This window comes from Phalacrocorax carbo, chromosome 3 (genome assembly GCF_963921805.1).
Source record: "Phalacrocorax carbo chromosome 3, bPhaCar2.1, whole genome shotgun sequence".
NCBI classification, from domain to species: Eukaryota; Metazoa; Chordata; class Aves; order Suliformes; family Phalacrocoracidae; genus Phalacrocorax; species Phalacrocorax carbo.
The window spans coordinates 126,986,818-127,009,569 of NC_087515.1; the positions used below are offsets into that span (position 1 = coordinate 126,986,818).

At 42.9% G+C, this 22,752-nt stretch overlaps 1 protein-coding gene across 5 annotated transcripts in view; it reads left to right on the forward strand.

Moving 5' to 3' along the window:
- KIF13B (kinesin family member 13B) overlaps nt 1–22,752 on the forward strand; it is a 130,836-nt gene that overhangs the window by 34,306 nt on the left and 73,778 nt on the right. For 2 of the 5 annotated variants that reach the window (XM_064448275.1, XM_064448277.1), the window contains exons 3-7: nt 16,840–16,855; nt 18,916–18,976; nt 20,771–20,863; nt 21,513–21,693; nt 22,105–22,192. In XM_064448275.1, the coding sequence (XP_064304345.1) occupies nt 16,840–16,855; nt 18,916–18,976; nt 20,771–20,863; nt 21,513–21,693; nt 22,105–22,192 (439 nt within the window). Of the gene's footprint in view, nt 1–6,592; nt 6,727–16,839; nt 16,856–18,915; nt 18,977–20,770; nt 20,864–21,512; nt 21,694–22,104; nt 22,193–22,752 lie in introns of those variants that run through there. The other 3 variants (XM_064448276.1, XM_064448278.1, XM_064448279.1) reach the window with 2 other exon arrangements.

Genomic DNA, 22,752 nt, shown 5'->3' on the forward strand with positions numbered 1-22,752 from the left:
ACTGTAAAGAACTGCAGCTGCTGCCCGTTTGAGCTTCTCTGCTTGTACCACGCAGCGCTGAAGCTTGAATGTCGTCCCCCAACTTCCCTGGGAAATGATGGCATCTTTTTGGTTACAACCTAGTTGTTTCTTATTACATAACACTTTAAATGGTAATGATACAAACTGGGAGGAGAACAGCTGACTTTCAAATTCCATGTTGGGTTTATGTTCCCAACCAGATTGTTGGGTTTTTTCAGTGTGACTGGGAAGCTGTTTGTGATTTTGAGCAGATGATGCAGTAACCAGGGAATCCAGCAGAGACATTTTTAGAAGAGTATATTTGGTTAATGATTCTTGTTTTGTCACCCCATGCAAAGTATTGAGTGTTAAGTGTTAGTTGTATAGTCTCAGATGAACAGGAAACTTAGTATTTGGCTTTCAGCTTCTCAGAATGGTCAGATGTCTTTTGGCTGTTCAGTTAACAGTTGCTTCAAAGCGTTTGAGAGTAAGTCAGCCCTGTTCATCTGTTAAAATTCCAATATCTTCCTATTTCTCGACAAATACTCATAACTGCTTTTTGTAAATCTGTATTGGTGCAGGTATTGGTCAGCACATTTGCAATCTAAATTTGGTTTGGTGTTAGCAAAAATAATGCTTTTCTTGGTGATGTGTACGTTTGAAATAATTAAAAGGAGTCCTGGAGATACGTGTAGAAACATCCGCTTTTATTGTTGTTTGCAGGGGCGATGCTGTGTACAGTGCTAAATCACGGTTGTGTCATATAAAGTGCTTTTGCATATGCGTTCCCGTACAAATCGCAGTCCAGCAGGCAACAAGTTGCATCTAAAAGCAAGACGTTTCACTCAGAAGAGACAACCAGCCGGCAATCTGGAAGTTCAAAGTTAGAATTCAGCAGAAACCATCATTTGCCTCCTTTCAGCACACATGAAAGCCATACATCTCATTACTGTTTATGAATACCAGCAACTAGCTGTGTAGCCTACGCTTGCAGACTTAAAATAGCTTCTTTGCAATGCAAACTTGGCATCAGGAGCTGACAAGTTTATGTGGTATCACCTTTATGGGTTGGGGTTTTTTTCAGGAAAATAAATGGCTCCTTAACTATGTATGTGAACTATCATACTATCATTGAAATAATCACAGAGACCACAAAATATTAAGCACTTTTCCACACAGCACGTACCACACACTGTCTCCCAAATATATGGTTGGAAGAGGAGAAGAGAGGTTTAAGTGAAACCAGCTGTCTGCTGCTAGCAAGTATCTGGTGCTGGTGGCTACTGTGGGATGAATGGAAGGAGCGAGGAGATAAACATGAGTTCAAATTTTAGGTTGGAGTTGACTTTTTTCTTGTTTTAGGTTATTACACTTTGAGAGATTCAACTTTTTGCGGAGAGCGTGTACCCAAAATGTAACAGAACCCACATCGAACATAGGCTACCTCTGCATTCGCTTCATAAAGAAATTACACAACATTTGCTTACAGCTGTGGTCGTTTAGTGATGGTAGAATTGTTTTTAAATGTTGCATATTTAGGTGAAGAATTCAGAAGTACAAGCAAGAAATTTCATCAGACAACAACAAGGAATTGTGATTGCTTTTATGCATTATTAGGGGTTTTTTTCCCCTCTTTAATAACAACGCTTTGTGGCAGAATTGTCTGGTGACAATTTACAGGAAGTTTTGCTCTAAGTTCTACAAAGGTGAAAACCACCCCTGTACCACCAGGCCGCAAGCTATTCCGAGAGCAAATTCTTCTAGCAAATTCACTGGCTCAGCTTCTTTAACAAATTAATATTTTACAGGGCTATAGCATATGGTCCATGATGAGAACTAAGCTATTTCCACATTTTCTGCTGTGCCTGAGTATGTGCTTTGTATTAATCATTCCTGCCGGTGGGAGCCAGCACACAGCTCTCAGTTTGAGTGATCAATTGTTCACTAGAACTTTCGAAAACAACAGTTTATTATGGTGAAGTTTACAGAAAAGTCAAACAACTGTTGTCATCATCCAGGATGGAAGTCATAGATGCATTAGTCCAGAACACAGTTCTGAGCTTTGAATTCACAGCTAACATAAGATTGCACCAGCACAGGCTGGAGGGGACCTGCTGGAGAGCGGCTCTGCTGAGAGGCCCTGGGGTGCTGGGGGGCAGCGGGGTGACCCTGAGCCAGCACCGGGCCCTTGGGGCCAAGGGGGCCAGCGGTGCCCTGGGGGGCATGGAAAGGCGTGTGGGCAGCAGGGCGAGGGAGGTTCTCCTCCCCCTCTGCTCTGCCCCAGTGAGGCCACAGCTGCGGGCCTGCGGCCAGTTCTGGGCCCCCCAGTGCAAGAAGGGCAGGGAACTGCTGGAGCAAGGCCAGGGGAGAGCTGCCAAGGGGATCAGGGGCTGGAGCATCTCCCTTGTGAGGAAAGGCTGGGAGACCTGGGTCTGTTCAGCCTGGAGAAGAGAAGGCTGAGGGGGGATCTCATCAGTGCCTATAAATATCTGAAGGGTGGGTGTCAGGGGGATGGGGCCGGGCTCTTTTCAGTGGTGCCCAACGCCAGGCCAAGGGGCCACGGGCACAAGCTGGAACACGGGAAGCTCCCCCTGAACATGAGGACAAACCCCTTCCCTGTGCGGGTGCCAGAGCAGGGGCACGGGCTGCCCAGAGAGGCTGTGGGGTCCCTTCCCTGGAGACATTCACCCCCCGCCTGGACGCGGCCCTGTGCCCCTGCTCTGGGGGTGCCTGCTCCAGCAGGGGTGGGACGGGGTGAGCTCCAGGGGGCCCTTCCAACCCCCACCAGTCTGGGATTCTGTGGGATCTGCCCCGCTGTTGTTATGTATCTCTTCGCTGTGGGATGTGGACTCACTCCTATGTAATGTAACCCTCAGTGCAGTATTTCTTGGTAGCCAGCTCTGTGGTTCCCTGCTCTGCGTGCTATTTTCCCAAATCCATTTTGAGATTCTTTATATTGTGTGAGGGGTGGGAACTTAAATAGCCGGTTAGCTGCCATCTTGCAGCACAGGACACTTGAACGTACAATGAACTTTTAATTGGCCTGAGCTGCCTGTAATACAGCACACGTATAATGTCATGAAAAGGATTTTTTAACATATCTACAATCATAACCAGTTTTTCCTCCAGAAAGTGATATGAAATGGTTTAAAGGCTCTTTTTTGGGGTTGCATTTTGGGTTTGTGGCGTTGTTTTTTGTTGGTGTGTGGGTTTTTTTTGGAGGGAGAAGTGTTGAAAGGGATTTCAAAAGAAAAGGCATGCTGGGGTGATAAACAGCTCTGTGTTTAAGAGCAGTGCAGGAAGCAAATAGATGGCATTGATTGTGGGAAGCTCTTAGAAGTAATTAGTGATAAGAGTGAGGAAGGAGGAAATCTGGTTGGCAGCTGCTGCACATTGAGCAGCGCCTCTGACCTTGGCCTGTAGGTGCTTCGAAGGTGCCGGGGAGAGGTTTGCTGCTGGATTTACCTGAATACCCTTTGAAAGACGTAGTGAAATCTGCTGAAAACCTGCAGGGTGTAACTTCCCATCGTGTGACTCGAAGCCCTGCACCCCTTATTCAGGCATTGCTAAATGTATGTGATATAAGTTGGTGATAGATCGGAGGGCTCGTGTTTGCACTTTCTAGATGCCTAGTAAGAGTACTAGGAACAGTCTCCCGTCTGTCTGCCGTAAGGTGGGAACTGTATCCTCCTTGCAAACACTTCTTTGCCCCGCCGTGGGACAGCATGAGAGCTGGCAAGAGCGAACGAGTCGTTGGCCAGAGTCCAGAGCCCAGGAGACTGGTTGGCAGGAAAGTACGTGGTGGGATTTAGTCTGACACAATTTATTTGGATAAAAGGGATAACTGATGGTGTACGGTGCATGTTTCACCTTGCTAAATATCTGAATTCCCTTGCCAGAGCTGTGAAATGATAACTTAATCCTTGATTGCTTCTTACAGCGCTGCAGGCCATAGTCTCTGGAAGACTGTTTTGTCAGCCAGAAATTCCGTACAGCTTTTCCAGCCCCAGTCACAGTGCCCATTCCAGCTAGCTAACTTGTGAATTAATTTGTGACCAGATGCTTTTACATTATCTACATTGTAGCTTCTGCAGTTGGTACCACTAGTCCTACTTCCCTGCTAATGCCTGTTACTGATTCTTATGTTTTTTTCCAGCATGAATAAATTACCAACGGTAATGTACAAGCCCTTAAGCAACTGCCAGATTTGTTTTTGGAGGTGATGGGTGTTGGTACAAGCTTTTAATGAAAGAATTTTTTGTACACAAGAATAAATAAAGATCATTGGAACAAGAAGTAGGGAATAAAAGCTTATTCAAAATGACCTTCCTCATTAAATACTTTAGGATTATCTGATTCCCCAAATGAGAGCTTTCAGTTGGAACACAATAGGCATGAAAGAACAGCAGTGCTTTGAAATAGTTATGTGGTGTGTTGACTCAAGAACAGTTCACAAAATATTTCCTACACTTAAAAATGACCACAGTGATTTGCTGAGGTGGGAGGGAGAAGAATAGACAAAGTGGATGCGTAAGTTCATCATGTGAACAAAATATGAATTTAGGAAATTTAAGGGCATAGAGGAATGCTACAGTGAGTCAGTAGCACTTTTTTATGAAGGAATAGTTGGGCTTTTACCCCAAAATACTGAAGAAATTGATATTTTGCAGAGAGAAAGAAATGGAAGCGCTGAATAGGCAAGCAGTGTTTCAGTCCTGTAGCTAAGGACTGCTGTACCTTCAGGCGGGGACCTTGTGGCTCTACGTTCAGCTGCACCTTGGCTTTGCTGCACGCATTGTGTGCCCACGAGCCTGGGATCGAGCTTTCCTCTTCACTGCAAAGGTGTTCGATGGGGTTTTTTTTGCCTTCAGAACAAGTTCTTGATGCAGATCTATGTGCTTTCATGCAATTCTAGGTTTAAGGAAATACTTAATTCTGCCTAGAGCACTATGACATTTTTCAGCAGACTGGAGCCGTTAGTAGGGCATATACGGGACACGGGAGCCGAGCTGTCATGGTGAAGGCTTGCCTGTAATTTTCATAATATGCTGTATTTTCCCTTTGCTTCTCAGCAAACAGGTCAATTATAGCTTATTTCCCATCCTCGTGCTGGGAAAAGAACAGCTGATTTAAGTGGAGCACTGAGGATAAGGTTTTCTTTTCTAGGTCAGGCAGAAGAGCGGCTTGGTGCAAAAGTGTTACCCTGAAAAGCAGTAGGCAGAGGGGCTGTGGAGAGATCTAGGCTGCCTGTTTTAATGGTTCTTTCTAGTCTTAGTTTCACTGGGACAAAGATTTTATGTGTTTCCTCATGCCAGGTTCTCTAGTAGTACGATGTTGGTCCTGAGAGCTCATTATAGTTTGGAAAAAGGACAACAGAAAGTAACTCCCGCTTTTATAGCGGGGATATGAGTAGGTGAGGAAAGCAGTCCCTTCTCACCATCGTTCATGGCAGAACTGTAATCTTGCAGCTGCTGAACTGTTTGAGTGAGTTTGCGTAAGTAGAGTGCTGGGTGAAAAGGCTTGAAATCTGAAGAATAAGTAATGTAACAGTGTATGCCAAAATGCTTCAAATTTTTGTTGACATTCGATTCGGCATGTCAGAAACATCAAAGTGGATATTGATCGCTGCCTGCTTCCTTATCTTCACGTTATCAGTCGAGTTTGCTAAAATGGGTTGGAGGGACATAGACGGTATTGAAAGAGCTGATCGGAGGAGGGATGGTATGTAGTCTGTGCTCTTGGGAAGAGTGAAAGACAATATGATGAGTTTTTCTTTTTTGAGAGATATCAAACACTAATTTTGCTATAGCTGAATGTCTGAGGCTTCTAATACGCGTTGAGATTTATTTGAAGTGCTCTTTTTGAGATGGCAGTGTTTTGACAAGCTGCCATTCTTGCATTCCTTTCACTACAGTGCTTCAGATGCGTTACGCTGTTCTTTCACCTCCCAGGCTCCTTAGACATTGATGGGGGGTTGGAGCCCAGAGTACGTAGCTATTGTGCAACAACCTCTGGCTTATCACTGTGGTGGTGAAACGTGTGTGTGCTGAAGTAAGGAAATTCAGGCGGTTACTGAACCATGGAGACAAGACAAATAACTGCTCTGCTTAACCAACCTTTCTTGCCTATAGCTCTTATCTTTCCCCTCCATACACAACTAGATCAACATCATTTGTGGTTTCTAGTGTGTGTGTAGTTTTAAATACTGCCAAGTTCCTAATTTGGAGTTGGATCCAAAACAGGCTGTGAATAGACTTGCCACATGAAAATAACACTTTGTTTAGCAGCTGCCTGATTCTGGAGGCACCAAAAACAACTCTGAGGTATAAAGTTTTGCACCATGAGTCTGTCCAGAACTGTCGTCTTCAACAGCTGAACACCCAGCAGTGCTGGAATTGCACTGAGATTGCAGTAATAGATTAAATTCCCAACCTTGTACATACATTGTGCGTATACAAACACAACACAGACTGATTTATTTACAAAATGTGGCCACAGAAATGTTCTCTTTCGAACCGCAGCTGTTTCAGAAGTCACCTACTTGCTTAGTGGCTGGTGGACTTGCTAAAGATGTTGGAGAAGTGAGTCCATGCATCTCCTCAAATAGATGTTGCCTTTTCCAAAGAGAGGAGGGTGTACCCTTCGCTCGAGGACACGGCAAATTCATGGGGCCAGGAAACAAAGCGAAGGAGGTCGTTTGCCTTATTTAGACCACCAAGCTGGAAGGTGACTCCTCCATTGCAGTCTTTGTGATTAGCTAACAAATTGCATGGACAGTCGTGGGATAAATGTAAGTTCTTTGGGGATGTGATCTTACCTGCTACTGTGTATTTTCTGCTGTAATTAAAAAGAGCTCCTTCGTGGCCTACGTAATTCAGTGGAAGGAGGGTAGGTGGGGAATTAGCAACTCAGAGACAAGTGCAGGAGAGGCACCGCTTCTACACATTATGTTTAGAGGGAGTTAGTGCACGTTTAAAAGAAATAGAAAACATTACTAAAATTTTTTGAATGGTCTTGATAGATCATTTGTTTCCCTGGGTTGAAGACTCCTTACAGTAATTTCTGTAACTTAATATGAGGGTGAAGAGCTTGTGGGCTACTCTGGAGGCTTGGAGCCACTGTGGCTGCAGATCCTGTCGTGCTCCCATGAATGGCTCTTGCTCATAATCACAGACTCTTTTTTCCTTCCTTGTTTGAAGCAGAGAGGTGCTGAAGTAGATTAGTTTTTCTGTCAAATGATACTGGATGCACAGGTTTGGTGTGTAAATATAACAGAGTCTGTGGAAAAACATCAACTTTCTTCCAAAATAATTCTGGATGATGTATTTGTGTTTTCAAGGAAGACAGGCAAACTCAAACTGGTTTAAGGTAGAGGCTATAAAGAGTTCATGAGTTGGACGGTACAGCTGGCTGATCTGCAAAAGGAAGAAATACTAGGCTTGGTGGAACTGAGAGTGTTCTTCAAATCACACTTTCATGGATTAAACCTTTTTGTTCTCGTTCCTAGGTGCTCATAAAGGGCTGCTCTCTCCCCCCACCCCCCTTTCCCACCTTTATTTTTCTACTTCTAGCTGCCAGTAGACTCCCCTTAGAAATTTCTGTGGATGTCAGCATGTTTTTCTTTCTGAAGTGAGGGAGTGTTGACAGTTCTCACATCCTGCACAAGGGAAGGGAGCAGCGAGGGGGCCTGGGGAGGTTGTCTGGTGCAGTTTGTCGGTGGAGGAGGTACTGGCATCAGTTTGGCTCATTCCCAACTTTTTCCCCTTTTGCTGACTCTGTACGAAAAACCCTCTTGCAACAAGGAATTTCAAAAATATCGCTCTAGACTGCTGTAGCTAACTGAAAACAGACACGGGAAAAATTGGTTTGAAAGACTTTTGGGTTTTTTTTTCCTGGGAGACCTGGTGACAGGTCCTCTGTGCTGGTAGCTTTGCCATAAATGCACGCACAAACTCATACATTGAAGTTGAAACCCCTTTGCTGGGCAGGAGGCTGTAGGAGAAGGGCATGGCTATTTGATGTTGGAAAGGCTCAGAAAGAACGCACAAAAAAAAATCTATATTACATTTATGGTGGAAATTGTGTTTAAAACAATTTTCTCGTTTTGTGAATGTGCTTGGTGTGTTTAATCTCAGTTGAAGAAAGTTGCTGATAAAGAATTTAATTGTTCATGGGCATCTTTTTGACCTCTCCTAAATCCCACCTCTCAGCCAAGAAAAAAAATGTAGGAAAAGCCTTCATTTTTAAAATAGGCGGTTTAAAATCTTAAAACTTAAAAGCTGGAGTTAAGGACATGTAAACACAGTTGTTCTCTCTCTGCAGCTTCCCTTTGCATTAGGCGAGTTGCACGATGAATTGTCAACTTGGTCACAAAATACCTAAAAAAAAAAAAAAAAGAAAAATATTCAGAATGGTAGCTGTTCTGAAACTTCATAACACAGTTTCTGCAGTAATTGTAAATTAATTCTGCGTATTGACAGGAACTGGGGCTAACGGCGCAAATAAAGCCTCGAACCTGCGAGTCCTGGATCCCCTTGGAAATAAGGAGCTTGTGGCTGGGGGGAAGTGAAAGGGACAGGCTGAATCTCATCTAATTGGAATGGAAAATGCTTTTTAAAAACAAAAATCTCCCCCAAAACAGCACACACTTCTGAAGTGAAAAAGTTCTGCATGTGTGTGGTTTCAGGCAATAGCTCAGAAAGAAGAAAAAAAAAATAGCTATTAGGTTCTAATATCACAGCCAAAAGGGGTTTGTAGGGTTTTTTGCAGAAGGGAAGTACAGAATCAGCTGTTCGGTGCCACAAGATTTGGGGCACTTCTGGTGATAATCCTGAAGAATTCCAAGTAGGTTGTCAGACTCTGATCTGTTGAGCTTGTTTTGCTCTTCATACAGTCATGCTGTCGAGAGTTTGGGGTTTTTCTTCTGATGAGAAGTATGAAGAAGTCATTCGAATGACACAGTTGTTCTCATACAGCCGCTGTTTGTGCGGACTCTGTTGTGCCACTGAAAATGATGCCTTGTGAAAATACAGACTGTTTTCTGTAAATATTGTTACTGAAAGTATCTTTATGACACCTAATTATGTCCACATCACGAAGGCTTTTCTACACAATTATCCCACTAGTTATTCTACCAGGTGTAGAGATTTTCCTCCAAAATTCTTTCCAGTGACTTGGAGAGCCGTATTGCAGGTTACCTTTCCGAGTTCTCTACCTTTAGACTTATCCTATGTGTCTGTGGCTTGTGTGGGTATTTTAATGACTGCTTTTAATGTACATCCTGTGCTTTGTGTAAGGTGCAGTTGATTGTTCCAGGATTAATCCTGTATAACAGTGAGCTGGCTTCTTAGCCCCTGCCTTAAATAAAAAGTTATCCTGGATGAGAACACTGGGCATATAGATCATAGGAACATAGAATCATAAAGGTTGGGAAAGACCTCTAGGATCATCAAGTCCAACCATCAACCCAACACCCCCAGGCCTCCTAAACCATGGCCCCAAGTGCCACGGCTGCACGGTGTTTGAACCCCCCCAGGGACGGTGACTCCCCCACCTCTCTGGGCAGCCTGTGCCAGGGCCTGACCCCTCTGGCAGGGAAGGCATTTTCCCTCACACCCAACCTAACCCTGCCCTGACGCAGCCTGGGGCCGGTTCCTCTCGTCCTGTCACTGGTGACTTGGGAGCAGAGACCAGCCCCCCCCTCACTCCAGCCCCTCTCAGGCAGCTGCAGAGAGCGAGAAGGGCTCCCCTCAGCCCCCTCTTCTCCAGGCTAAACCCCCCCAGCCCCCTCAGCCGCCCCCCAGCACACTTGTGCTCCAGACCCTGCCCCAGCCCCGCTGCCCTTCTCTGGACACGCTCCAGCCCCTCCAGGCCCTTCTTGTCCCGAGGGGCCCAAACCTGAGCCCAGCATTCGAGGTGGGGCCTCCCCAGGGCCGAGCACAGGTGTACTCTGAGTACAGATGCCTGCATTAGTTAATGCTGTAGAACAAGATTATCATACATGTTTCTGTACACCTGTACACATACATGGACACGCACGTGCTGTGCTACCTGCCTCTTCGGGAGCTGATAGCACAGCTGCTTGGCTGCCTGAAGATCACATTTGACTAGAGCAAGTTGTGCAGTTGTCCCAGAGGCAGAACGGGTTTTCTGCCAAATCCTGGGGCTAGGGCCGTCATGTTTCCATCTGGAGATCTAGTGGCAGAGCTAATAGGCTGCCAGATCATAAGAGGGCTTTTTTTCCTCCCTCTCATGGTTATAAAATGGTAGCTACATCAGGCTCTATTAAAAAATACTGAAAATCACAATAGTAATTGAAAGTTTGGGTGCTGGCTGTTCACCAGACATTCTCTAGAGCACAATAGTATCCTGACATCTAAGTGTTTACAAACAAAAGGATGAAGTTGTAGCCCCCTTGTCATAGTGCAAGCTTTATGGGATACACGCACCGCTTTGAATGTGGTCGGGACTAAGCAGATTATTGTACTAACAACACAGAAAATTTAGCTCCGAGTAGAAAACACCCCAAACCCACAAAGCTGCTGTTCAGCCCCAGTTCTTGCTTCTCGGGCTTTTTTTTACTTCTTTTTTTTGAGTGAGCTGGCAAAAATTAGTTTTGTCAGTAGAAACTAAGTAACGGCCAACTATGCCTGGAATGCCTTGGAGCACTGGAGGAATTTTCCAAGTAACAGTGATTACTTTTGTTCCTTTTGGCTACACAAGTTTAGGCTTTGAACTGTGTTTGCTCTTTCACATTTTTTTTTTTTTACGTGTTTGGGGATTTTGTTTTAGAGACTGTTTCTGCTCGCAAGAAATCTTTTGCTCAAATAGGGCAGCGTGGTTTTCTCGCAAAGAGCTCGGTAGCGCTATGGAGGTAAAAGCGAGACTCTATAAAAGCAATGTTAATTGGAGGATATTGTCCAGAAAATGGAGTTTACTGGGACTCAGTATTTTGGTGCTGCTTGGTCTATGTGTGAAAAATGGGGAAAGAATATTTATGAACTGTTAAACCCAACAACCTTAAGCACTTTATTTTCTGCAATATTCTGGGAAAGTGGATTTCTAAGTATCGTAGGATGAAGAAGCCTGAAGCGATCAAACTTGATCTAGTTGACATTTCCTCTCATTGTATACCTAGCAGCAGCAAAAGGTGGTGCAAGTTGTATTTGTCCGATAGGCAGAAAGAGAGGAAACAACTTCTCAATGAATTCTACTATTTCTTATCAGCTGTCATACTGCTGTCTTTCAATTATGTCTATGCTAGTAAAATAATTTATTGTCTAAATTTTCTTTCCATTGGCTGGCTTTCTTTTATGCCAGGAAAGAAATTCTGCAGCTGAAATTTAAACAGCAAAACTCTCAACATCGCAGCGTCTTTTCTAATGAACTGCTGCCTCTTCAAAAAGCCTTATTCTGAATCCTTTATTCAGACAGAAAAAAAAAAAAATGCTACCAGTTCAAGGATTTGCTTCAGAAAGATAGCCGGGCTCCTAAACTTTAAACAAATGCAAGATCTTCCTGACACTTTTTTGTGCCCACATCCTTATCGTCCGTATGCCTGAAGCTGTCTGCATGGAGACTTGCTGGTGCTAGAGCTCTTCAGTAATTCCTGCAGCACTTATCAGTTCCTCCACGCTGGGAAGCTCCTGTCGTACAGCAGAGGATATATTTGCTTCTTCACAGTGGAAGGTAAACTTGCAAATCGTAAGCCCTCTTATTCCAAAATAGACGACTGCAAAGTAGTGGTTGGTTAAGTCCTGGCTCCCATTACGGGCAGGTATCTAATGCCGAGACAGCGTGAGCGATGCACGGGTCCTTTTGGTATTCAGCTCCACCTAGGCCCAGTATTTACCCTCCGAGATATAGCTAGGGGTCAAACTCAAAAGTCTTGTTTGAAGGACGAGTTTTCTTGAAAAAACCCTTCAGTCCGTGAAAGCCATTACCTTTTAACCCATCGCTCTTCAAACAGAGCCTACGTTTGCTTAGTAAAGCTCTGCACTAAGGTTCTGCAAATGTGATATTTGATTTTTCTGAGGTGTTCCCAAGCATCCTTACCCTGCTGCGTTTGAGTGGGGAAGCTCATGCCAGGTGAGGGAGTGAGAAGGAGCAAGGGAAAACACTGTACAGAAGCCACAAAAGAAATTGAGCATTATAGTTTAAGGTTTTTCAGAGAGGTGCTGTTTGGGGCATACTTAACCAAGGAAAGAAAGATCCGTGAGGTCAACTAATTACTTGCTTCCAGGGAACAGCCACAATACGATGCAGCTGTGCGTTTGTGTCAGAACCCTGTATAGTTATTGTATTGCTTTTACCTGCAGCAAATTATTAATAAAATCACAGAATGGCTGAGGTTGGAAGGGACCTCTGGAGATCATCAGACATTTGTCCTTTAAGTGCTGCACCACAGTTTCTTCCATTTGACTCCATGCCAAGAGCAGCTCTGGGGCTGCTTGTCCTGTTGTGTTGATGTTCCCTAAGCGAGAGCAAAGGTGTAGTTACAACACAGCTTTTCTCGTCCAGATTTGCTTGGAAGTGTGGAACGGGCATCGTGGCTCTGAGTGTTACAACAGGGTCTGTGAGGAGTTCACCTGATACTAGATTTAAGAAGTGTCAGAAATGCGGTGGTTTGGACTATATCTGTATAAACTTTGAAAAGAATAGACTTGCTACGAGGTGGAGTTGTTCCTGCATCCAAAGGATAAATTACTGTGACACAGGATGCCAACTTTACTTTTAATAAAACGTGTGTGAATACAAATTGATTTAAGGCAAGCTAACTTAGCCGGGAGTGTGAAGATGTGGTCTTACAGAGCCATCGCTGGGAGTTCCTGCTGAAGGGCATAAACCAGCACTAGTTACGCTGGAATCTGATACGCTTGTTTTTGCAATGGTTATGGAAGATTGAAAGTGGAAAGCAATAAAATTTTCTGGGACTTCCCTAATTCATAGTTACTGCTGTAATTGTTCCCTCTCCTCCTTTTTTTAAGCTGCAAATTCTTATTCTCTTTTCCAGAAGCTTCTGAGAATGGTAAAATGTTAGGTTTCGATTCTGTAAACCCAGTGTAGCCTTGTGCCACTGAGCAGTATCAGCCAGATTTATAGTTTGGATGTCGTTGCGGTTGCTGCTGGCTTAGGAAATGTTCTTTCTTAAAAAAAAAGAAAAAAAGGAAAAAAAAAAAACTCTGGCTTGTCAGATCATGTCATACAGCCTCTGTACCTCTTTCCCCTGCTTTCTGACTTGCCACCTCCCACCTTTCTCCTGCCGTTTGCCCCATCAGCCCATTTCTGATTCAGGCAAGGAGCAGGCTGTGCCGTGACTGATTTAGAGCACGTGCTGGTTTGCCAGCTGGCTGCTACCTCTGAGCTGTTGGGTCAGCCAGACAGAACAGATAAGGACTGAGCTCCCCTCGCCTCTTCCCAGTGACGTTTCACCTCTGCTCATTTGCTGCGGTGTTTTCCCCACGAGTTTTGCAAAATCTCAAATATACTTAAGGTCATTGTACCTTCCCTCTGCTTTTGAACCTGGAAAGCCAGAGTCAAAACTGATCTGAGATATTACTAACTAACCAACTACGGCTGAACAAAGGAGTTTAATGTTCTTGAATATATCATTTAATTATTGGAGATTCTATTCTTTTTTTAAAAAAAACAAGGAATAGTGTTGGATGTATACTGATGGTCTCAGCTGGGAATTGCTGTGTTTTATCTGGTGTTTAAATTGTGCATAAGATCAGTGGAACCGCTAGTGTTCTTGATATGAAAGCAAATGTGTCTTGGTCAAGAAGCTCATACTGTGTAAGAGCTAGCTTAAAAAGAGATGATTACTCAGGGCTGCATGTCTTCGTTCACTCTTGAAATGGCATGTATATTCACTTGGCTGCAAAAAATGAAATAGTAATAATTATAGGCAGTTGTTTGAGTATTGTCTTTCTCCTTTTTTAGTTTTAGAAACCCTAGACACATTAGATTCCCCCTATTTCTGTTTGACATAGAATTGAAAAATGGTAAAAGAGGGGAGCTGACAAAGGACAGTCCTGTCAGTCTGGATTCCAGTGAAAATATGTAGCTGAAAACATTTTAACGACATCCTTCAGCAGTGAAAAGATAAGTTTTCCCTTCCTGTCCTGGGTGTTTCTGCTGCATTTGAGATAGACGTGAATTATTGGCTGTCAGCTGAGGAACGATAGCGAGGCCTGCCGGCACCTCTGAAGAGGCAGCATCCTTGGGGGAAACGGCTGGACGGGTGCTTTGAGCCCTGCAACGACCCCCTCGCTGTGTGCTCCGTCTTACTCTCTGCCTTGCAGACACTGGCTTGGACGTGGGTGTTGGTGCGACCAGTTTGCAGCTGACGCAACTGTACGTGATCTTTTCTGCTTTAGCACTACTCGTGATTCTTTACTAGTCATTACAAGATGCCCCTGTTAGGACCCTCTGGGTTTTTTTTTTCCTAATGCCAGCCTTAACCATAGGAAAAGTTCATTGCATACGTTGCTGTCATCCGTGTTTCATTGTAGACGATACTTCCCTGCTCTGTAGGTGATGCTGTTGCTTGCCCTTTGCCTTTTCATCACCTCGGGGATGGACCCTAGCAATGCGCCGCATGGAGCCGCCTCGGAGCACCCTGCGCTTCCAGTGTGCTTGTAGCTAGGAAGGCTGCTGTGGGTGGTGCATCCCCATATCTATTCGTTTCCCACAGGGTTTCGAATCAGGCTGAAAATCTTTCCATGGGTTTCTGGGCCCGGCTATTGCAGCGTGCAGCCGCGGCATTAATGGCTCCGTCTGTGCACAGCATGACGCTGCGTTAGACAGTGTGGACCCTTAATGCTTTCCTTAGGGAAACATTTGTCCAATTTATTCTCTTGGTCCAAATGACACAGAACAAGCTACAGCTCTAGCTAGCTGTGCCATACCCCAAATGCTGGACACTGGGTTTCTCGGACGTAGGGCTTCCGTTTGCTCAGGTTCGGATTAAGCGAGTCTGCGAGCCGTGGTTTTGTGTGTTTGTGCAGCTCTTTAGAAAATGAGATACTTAATTTAAGACCTTTAGTGTGAACTAAGCTTGATGATTTACACAGCCTAGCATAATCCATCCTCTTAAAATTGTATATGTGACAGGACTTCTGAGATTATATCCTTATTGCTGCTCTAATCCAAATAATAATACATCCTGCAATGAGGGCTGCATTGTCACAATATAATCCTGCCTTGGAACTGGGCTGGGGAATATGAGCATAACTGCTTGTGGAATGAAGAGCAGCGTCAGATCTCTGAGTGCTAAACTCAAACTTAGAATCCAGGCTTGCTATTCTCTTCATTTTACGAGAATGATCTCCCGGTAGGAATAGGAATAAGCCTGCCTTATAAGCAGGAGCATCCCTGAAAGCCACTTAGCAGCTTCCAGTGAAGTCCTTCAGCAGAACGCTCCACTAGTGTTTCAGAGCACAGAAAGCCAACAAAATGCCCTTGCATCTCTCTCGGAGTAATCCAGACGGGCTTTCTGGTGTCTTCTGTGTCTGGATCAAAGCCTCGGTGAAGGCGATTCCCTCAATGCGCTCTGTATCTACAACCACCCAGGAGCAACAGCGACGGTCGAGTGTCTCCCCCAAGCATGCTACCAGGACCCTGGGAGAGCTTTTGTTCGAACTGAGCCAGATGGCAGGGGGGAAAGTGGTCACGTTGTTACTGCTTGCTTGAATTGACCCTGTGATGTGGCTGTCATGGGTAACCTTGACTTAATCATCCTGCGTAGCGGGTCACGCCGGCTGCTCTCCAAAGTCACCGTCATTCCTGTTATGTCAAGCAGATAGGCATATTAGATCCAAGCCTGAGCAAAAGGGGTGATGGACTTGCTTAATAAATAATTATTTTTGAGGGGCAATGCTGAGAAATTACTGGTGTTCAACCCATTACTCGTTTCTCAATCCATATGAGCAGCAAGAACTCTGAGAGTAATCTTATATGGCTCCCATGTCTTTCTCCTGCTCTGGTCAAAAGAATTCAGTGATGCTTGTCACAAGACTTTACTTGTTACTGACATCAAGAGCTTCCTAATCCCAGTTGGAAGGTCTCAGACAAGGAGACTTTAGTTCTTTGTTGTCGTGTGTTTGCTGTATTTCTCCAGTCTTCTGTATGTGGGAAGACCGCGTAACCTGCTGCCAGGGCACTGGGTGATGGTATGCTGTTATTTTAAAGGTTACTGCAGCAATTTCATACTTGTTTAAAAACAAAGAACACCACCGCCACCACCCCCGTTAAAATTATACACATAACAGATTAAAGGAATTGTCTGCTCCTTCTTTTAGGGAAACAAATGTTACTCTGCTGTCCCAGCAACCCTGACAGAACTTGAGTTGGGCAGGTCCAAGGGCTGGACTTTGAAATTTCCTCTTGAATAACTCTCCTGAGATTCCTGCTCAAGTGGTTCTAGAAATTTTTATGTTGTTTGGGTGCTTTGTTTTCAAGAGACGGTGACACCCACAAAACTGGAGGGAGGTGTCCCAGGAAAAAAAAACTGGGAGAGAATGAGGAAGAGATGGTGGCAGCGTGAGGAAAATCAGTGGCTTTGAATTTAAAATCAACTTACTCAGAGCAGCATCTCAAGTCTTGCTTTTGAAAAGAGACAAGCATTGGTTTATAAAATCACTTGGGATCTGTAAGCGAGGGGAAACCTGAGGAGAGGAATTAACTCTTTAAATACAGCGTTCCAATGATGAGGTAATAATGATAGAGTAATTAAGCTAAAATCACCGCAACTAACAGTCTTTGTTTTTCTTGTCTGTCTTTTTTTTTTACCCCAACCCTATACCAAATCCTTTCTGCGCCTGCTGCTTCGGGGAACAGTAGGACCCAACCAAAGGTAAGGGCTTTGACTGCATGTTAAATCAGTGCGTGAAAAAATGGTTGTAGCGCTTATTTGGTCTTGGGTTAAATATTTAAAAGCATTTCAAAAAACCAACTCTGTAGTTGATCAGCTGCTGAGTAAGAAACTCAAAGCACCTCCTTGCTGCAGAACACTGCAGCCTGTGCCAAAAAATGAGTCACAGGAACAAATGAGAACATACCTACTCAGCATTACAGACCGTGAATGGAAGACGACGTCTTGTTTGAGCGCTTTTACAAGCATTTCCTGGTATTTGTGTTAAAGCAAACTCGTTTTGTTGTTATGGCTTGTGATCCTGTGACTCTATTTGGTACACAGATATCTATGTCTGTCCTGGCGTATCAGGATTCAGCTTCATTGATGTGGTCGTATAGCCAAGGATGTTTTATTAAATGCTCTGAAGGCGTGGGATGTTATAATAATATGCTTAATTGTAAAATAAACATAAAGAACCAAAACCCCTGAATTTTAAATAACCAGGCTGTTGTTTCCTCAATTAGAGGATGTAAAATAACCACTTGTATCTTTTGATGCTGGGACATTAATGTAGTACAGGGAAAAAGCCAGTGTATATTTTTAAAATAAGTTATTTATATTTCAAGGATTTTTGCATTTTCGTAAACCTAGGTAGTAAGTTTGGATGTGTCGGAGGTACGGATTTTTGACTTCTGCATAATTTTTCTAATTATTTTAGTTAGTATAAATACTTGAGGAAGATTTGCTTTATTGCTTTGTGAGTCCCTAAATGATTTTTCAGATTCCATTATATGATCTATTAGGAAATGCTATAACTGAGGTAATTCACCACAGACTCAGTATTTCTTTTTAGGGGTTTCACATTATTAATATAGGTATGATGCAACATATTTTGTTCCTGCAACCTTTACTAGTTAAGAAATGTTGAGTTTGATTACCTGTGCAGATGCCAGTTCATAGTCAGTGCCTTTAGCATAGAGACAACAGGCTCATTAAAATGGACCATGAAAATGGGTGTTAACAGCTAAAATGAAATTTTCAGAAATAATGGAAGGAGTGTTCAGAAGGTGGATGTGAGATGCTGGCGTGGTGCTTTGCTCTGCCAACATGATCTGAAGCGATGCAAGCTTAGCTACATAGTCATGCAGAATATCTCTAAGGGGAAAGAGCAGCTTTCGTTAAGCTTAGGGGAGAAGTAAACAGCCAAAGAGCAACATGTTGTACTTCCATTTTCTTATATCCTACAAAGGAATTTTTGCCTGTGTGAATGTAGGTCAGGTATTACCCTGAATTTTTTGTTTCTTATAAATACCTATTCAGGGGAGTTGTTTTTGCCAATGCCTGTTTTTGCAGCCTCAAGGCCCAAACTATGCACTATCTTATTGGAGATCAGCTTTCATGATGAAAGTGCCTGTGGACCTTTACAGGGATTTCCCACGAAACTGAAACGTGTCTATTTAACAAGATTATAGTGCTACTGTTCTCCTGATAAAGCTCATTTGCTCTATATTGTTCTTTACAAGTATTAGACTTTGGTGCCGACTGCTTCTGTTTGTCAGCAGTATATACAGACCTACTCCTCTTCTATGGAAAGAGGTGCCTGCCCTAAGGCATGTTTTAATTTATGCAGACAGGAGATGCCGGGAGATAGTAGGCAGAAGCAGCCAGGAGACATCTGTCAGTTTGCAAAATAGAAAGTCTTGTGAAGAGTGAATTGCAAGGATGGGTATAAAGGAAGAGAAGGAGAGCTCCTTGATACCCTCTCGGTTGCCACATGGAGAGCTTTTGGAGAGCACGGAACAGGATTCATGCAGTAGAAAGGAAGAAATAAAAACAAGGAACAGATAATAGCAAGGAACAGGCTTGCATATGGGAAGGTGCAGTGTTTGTTTTTGAAAATACTCATAGAAAATAGGTAATTATGCGGAACGTGTGTTATGTTCAGAGTGGCCCCAAGCAGCGTGATGTTAGCCATCGTACTACAGCGCTGTCAAATTTGGATAATGCGTTTGATTTGGCAACAGTTTTTAAAAGGTGTCCTCCTCGTTATTTTCCTGCAGGTGTTTGCTTACGATCACTGCTTTTGGTCTATGGATGAATCTGTCAAAGAGAAATATGCAGGTAATATTTACTGTAGCTTTGTGCTTATTGTCTCCAAGCGCGAATGATCTAATTAAAATGCAGTGTTGGCTACAGGGCACAGACCACATGGCACAAAGCGCCTCCCCCTGTATGACAGCTTGGTGTGAAAAGAAAAAGGAAAGTCTTCAATCATTCCTGTTTCTCTTTTCTAAAGATAACAGCAATAGGCATCGCTGCCTGTCTGCAGCACAGGAAACTGAGAAATCCATCACAATAATGGCTTATGCGTATTTACATCCTTATTTAAAATACAGTTCCAGGTCTGTCATTTTTAAAAGCATCAAAATGGTTTCTTTTCAGGGTTGGAGGAACATTGTTATATGTAATTTCATGTTTCACACTGCTGATGGGAGTTTGACAGCATATTAGAACTTAATAATGGAGTATTAAAAAAAGCCTAATTTAATATAGGGGTGTGGGAATTCACATGGACTGGTGAGGATGGGTAATGCATTTAATTAAAACTTTTCTGTGTATTATGACACATTTTGGCAAATACTTAGGGTAAAACACGAAATATTTGGACTTATCACTCCTGTGATCTATTCCTTTCATACTTGTTATCTCTTAAAATTGGGAACCAGCTAAGCTTGTTTATATTTATTTTTAAAAAAAAATCACAAGAAAAATAAGAGAAGCCTTTGCTTCTAGGTTTTCATTTCTCTAACAAAGAACTAATGAAGAGTAATTTAGTAAGGAATTGAGAAAAATGTGATACTTTCAGCCATATAAATCATAGGAAGGTAAATTTTTTTTGTTTCTCAGACTAATGGAGGTGCCTCTGTCACTTATATTATGGTCTGTGACACATCGGAAGTGTTCGGCCCAAAACCATTCCGCTGGGCTTAGCCCGGAACAGCTGTCAGGAATTTTGATGGGGAATTTTGCATTCATAAAATTCAGAGTGGACTTGGATGTAAAGATGCAGACTCAATTAATGAGAGAAAGGAAAAGCTTTCAGGAGCATTAATATATATGAGAGGACTTCTCAGTCCATGAAGTTCTGCCGTGTCTTGTTCAGGCTTTAGTTCCTCTGCTTGTAAAAGAAATTCTGTAAATAGAGGTTTTGTTTAAATAGGTAATACCCAAATGTATTCTTCCTTTGCTTGGAAAAGGAGCCAAAAGGTTTTCCTACAGATTTAGTTCAATTCCAAAAGAAGTGGGATACCCTGTATTTAGCTAATGCATGTCTTGTGCTGTAACATCTCCCACAAAGTTGTGACTCCTTCTCCGCAACAATCTCCTCATGGTATTATTTAATACCTTGTACATCTACAGTTAAATTATCTAGTGCTCTACTAAGTGCTCTAGGTTAAAACCAAGTGGCAGTTGCTAAAATGTATGGGTTGAGTATATTTTGAGGCGGTGTCATTCACCGGAGGACGAAATTCTGCAGCTGGTAGTAGATTCTGCTGATAAAACAGAATTCTGAGTATGAACGTTGACAGGATGTTGTTTTAAGCACATACAGGTACTGGTACATATATATATATGCATATACATATGTACATGGTATACACCTTTATATACACGGGTACGTGCGTGATAATCACGGCTTCTGATTTTTGCAGTAGCATAAATCTGGAGCACGTCTACTGGCTGACGATCTTGCTCTTGGAGAGGGAGCACGTACTAGATGCTAAATATATTATTTGGGCAACAACAGCAGGAAAACACTGTTTGCTTTTACATAACTGTCGAAGGATCCAAATCAAGGAGTGGGGGGAATCTGCTGCTTTTTTACAATGTTAGTTTGTGTGTTTTATTTCTTAGGTCAAGATGTTGTTTTCAAGTGCCTTGGAGAGAATATTCTTCAGAATGCCTTTGAAGGCTATAATGCTTGCATCTTTGCCTACGGGCAAACTGGTAAGTCCCTTCCGGACATAAGCAAAAAACATCATTGATGCAAAAGGTGTTACATTCTGACTGGAGACCCTCCTCAGGGCTGTTGTGGCATTGTTTTGGGAGAAATGCCTTGTAAGGTAGGTGATAAACACCTTTCTTTTTTGTAACAGTAGACAGGAGGTGGACAGGATGAGAAATAGGATTTTGTCTGTTGCTGCTGGCAGCCCTTATTTCTCACACCTTTGATTATAATCTTTGGAACGATAGAGATCGTCCTTGAGTTCAGTGCATCACTCATATTTTCTACATATTTCATTGCAATAATCTTAGTCATCATTTTAAATGTAATATGCAAAAATGAATTTGCTTGTGCGCCTCACTTTTCTCCTTGTGGCATATATGTGGGTGTTAGTGGGTTGTCATCTACAGTAAGACTGTACCTACCTGAAAACGTCTTCTCTGTCAGTTTGTACTAAACTTCCTGTTTTGCTTTTCCTTTTAATTAAATAGTCTTTAGCTAAATGGTGTTTTGGTTGCTCTAAATACAAAACTGCACAAATATCTTTCACTGAAATGCAGGGGGTTTTTCCACCTCTTCTATTTCCTTTCCATGTTCCACACAGCAAGAAACTTTGTTGCATGTGCACTAATCAAAGGTTCAATCACACAGGATCGGGAAAATCATACACGATGATGGGTACTGCTGACCAGCCTGGATTAATCCCTAGACTTTGCAGTGGACTCTTCGAAAGGGCACAGAAAGAGGAAAATGAAGAGCAGAGTTTCAAAGTGGAAGTGTCCTACATGGAGATATACAATGAGAAAGTCCGAGATCTTCTTGACCCAAAAGGGTAAGTAATTTGTGTGTCAACAGCACTGTAATATGTTGCCATACACTCCTCCTTTCCATAACCAGCTTGCCTTAATGGATCCCGCGTAAGGCATTTGCGTAGGATGGCTTTTACTTCTTCCTGATTTCAGTGTCCTTTCGTTTTAAATCCAAATAAAGTAGTAAGACTAAAAGCTTGGAGTAAACTCACCCTAATGCTACCTTTTATGCAGTGACACAAATGTCTATGTCAGCATTTTATGTGTAGACATAAGGCTTTTTTGTTTGCATTATAGCCCTCCTTCTGTGCTTTATTATGATATTTGTAAGACCATCATGTTTGAGATCTCTCAGTGAGAAATTGCCTCTCTCTAAATGTTGTCTTAAGTCAGTCATGTGCTTATAAATCACTTTTTTTTTTTCCCCCAACCAGAAGCCGTCAGTCATTAAAAGTTAGAGAACACAGTGTTTACGGTCCTTACGTAGATGGCCTATCCAAACTAGCTGTTGCTAGCTACAAGGTAAGGATTGATTTTCTGAAAGGCTTATGTTGACATCCTAAACACCAGGGTGCTGTCCCTTCAGCAGGACAAAATTAAGCTCCTCCTAATTGTCATGGCAGTAACACGGATTTTAGAGCAAGAGAGCTGTAGGATTGTTGCGTTGTGATGACTGGGGAGAACAGAATTAAGAGCAGAAACTCATCTTCATCCTGTACTACTCAATAGCTCTGGAAGTAATTCACCTATTGAATGAAGCAGCTTTCCTCCCAAACTTAAGATGAGCATACGCTGTATCCATGAGAAAGCGATCTGTGATTAATTGCAGAACCAGGATTTAGCAGGCACGGGCTTTCAGTACCACATTTTGTCACTTTTTGGCTGTCACGCTATTGCCGGGTAAATTCACTTACAGGAGCACACAGGCACACTGGAATTATAAACCAGTGGCTCTTTACAAGGCAAATACTGGAGAACATTGCATAAAACTTGCTTGCTGGAGAGGAAATGTTTATATATGCATTCACAAAATGCCCTAATTTTTAAGAAGCATTAATGTACGGTGAGAGAAATGAGTAAAT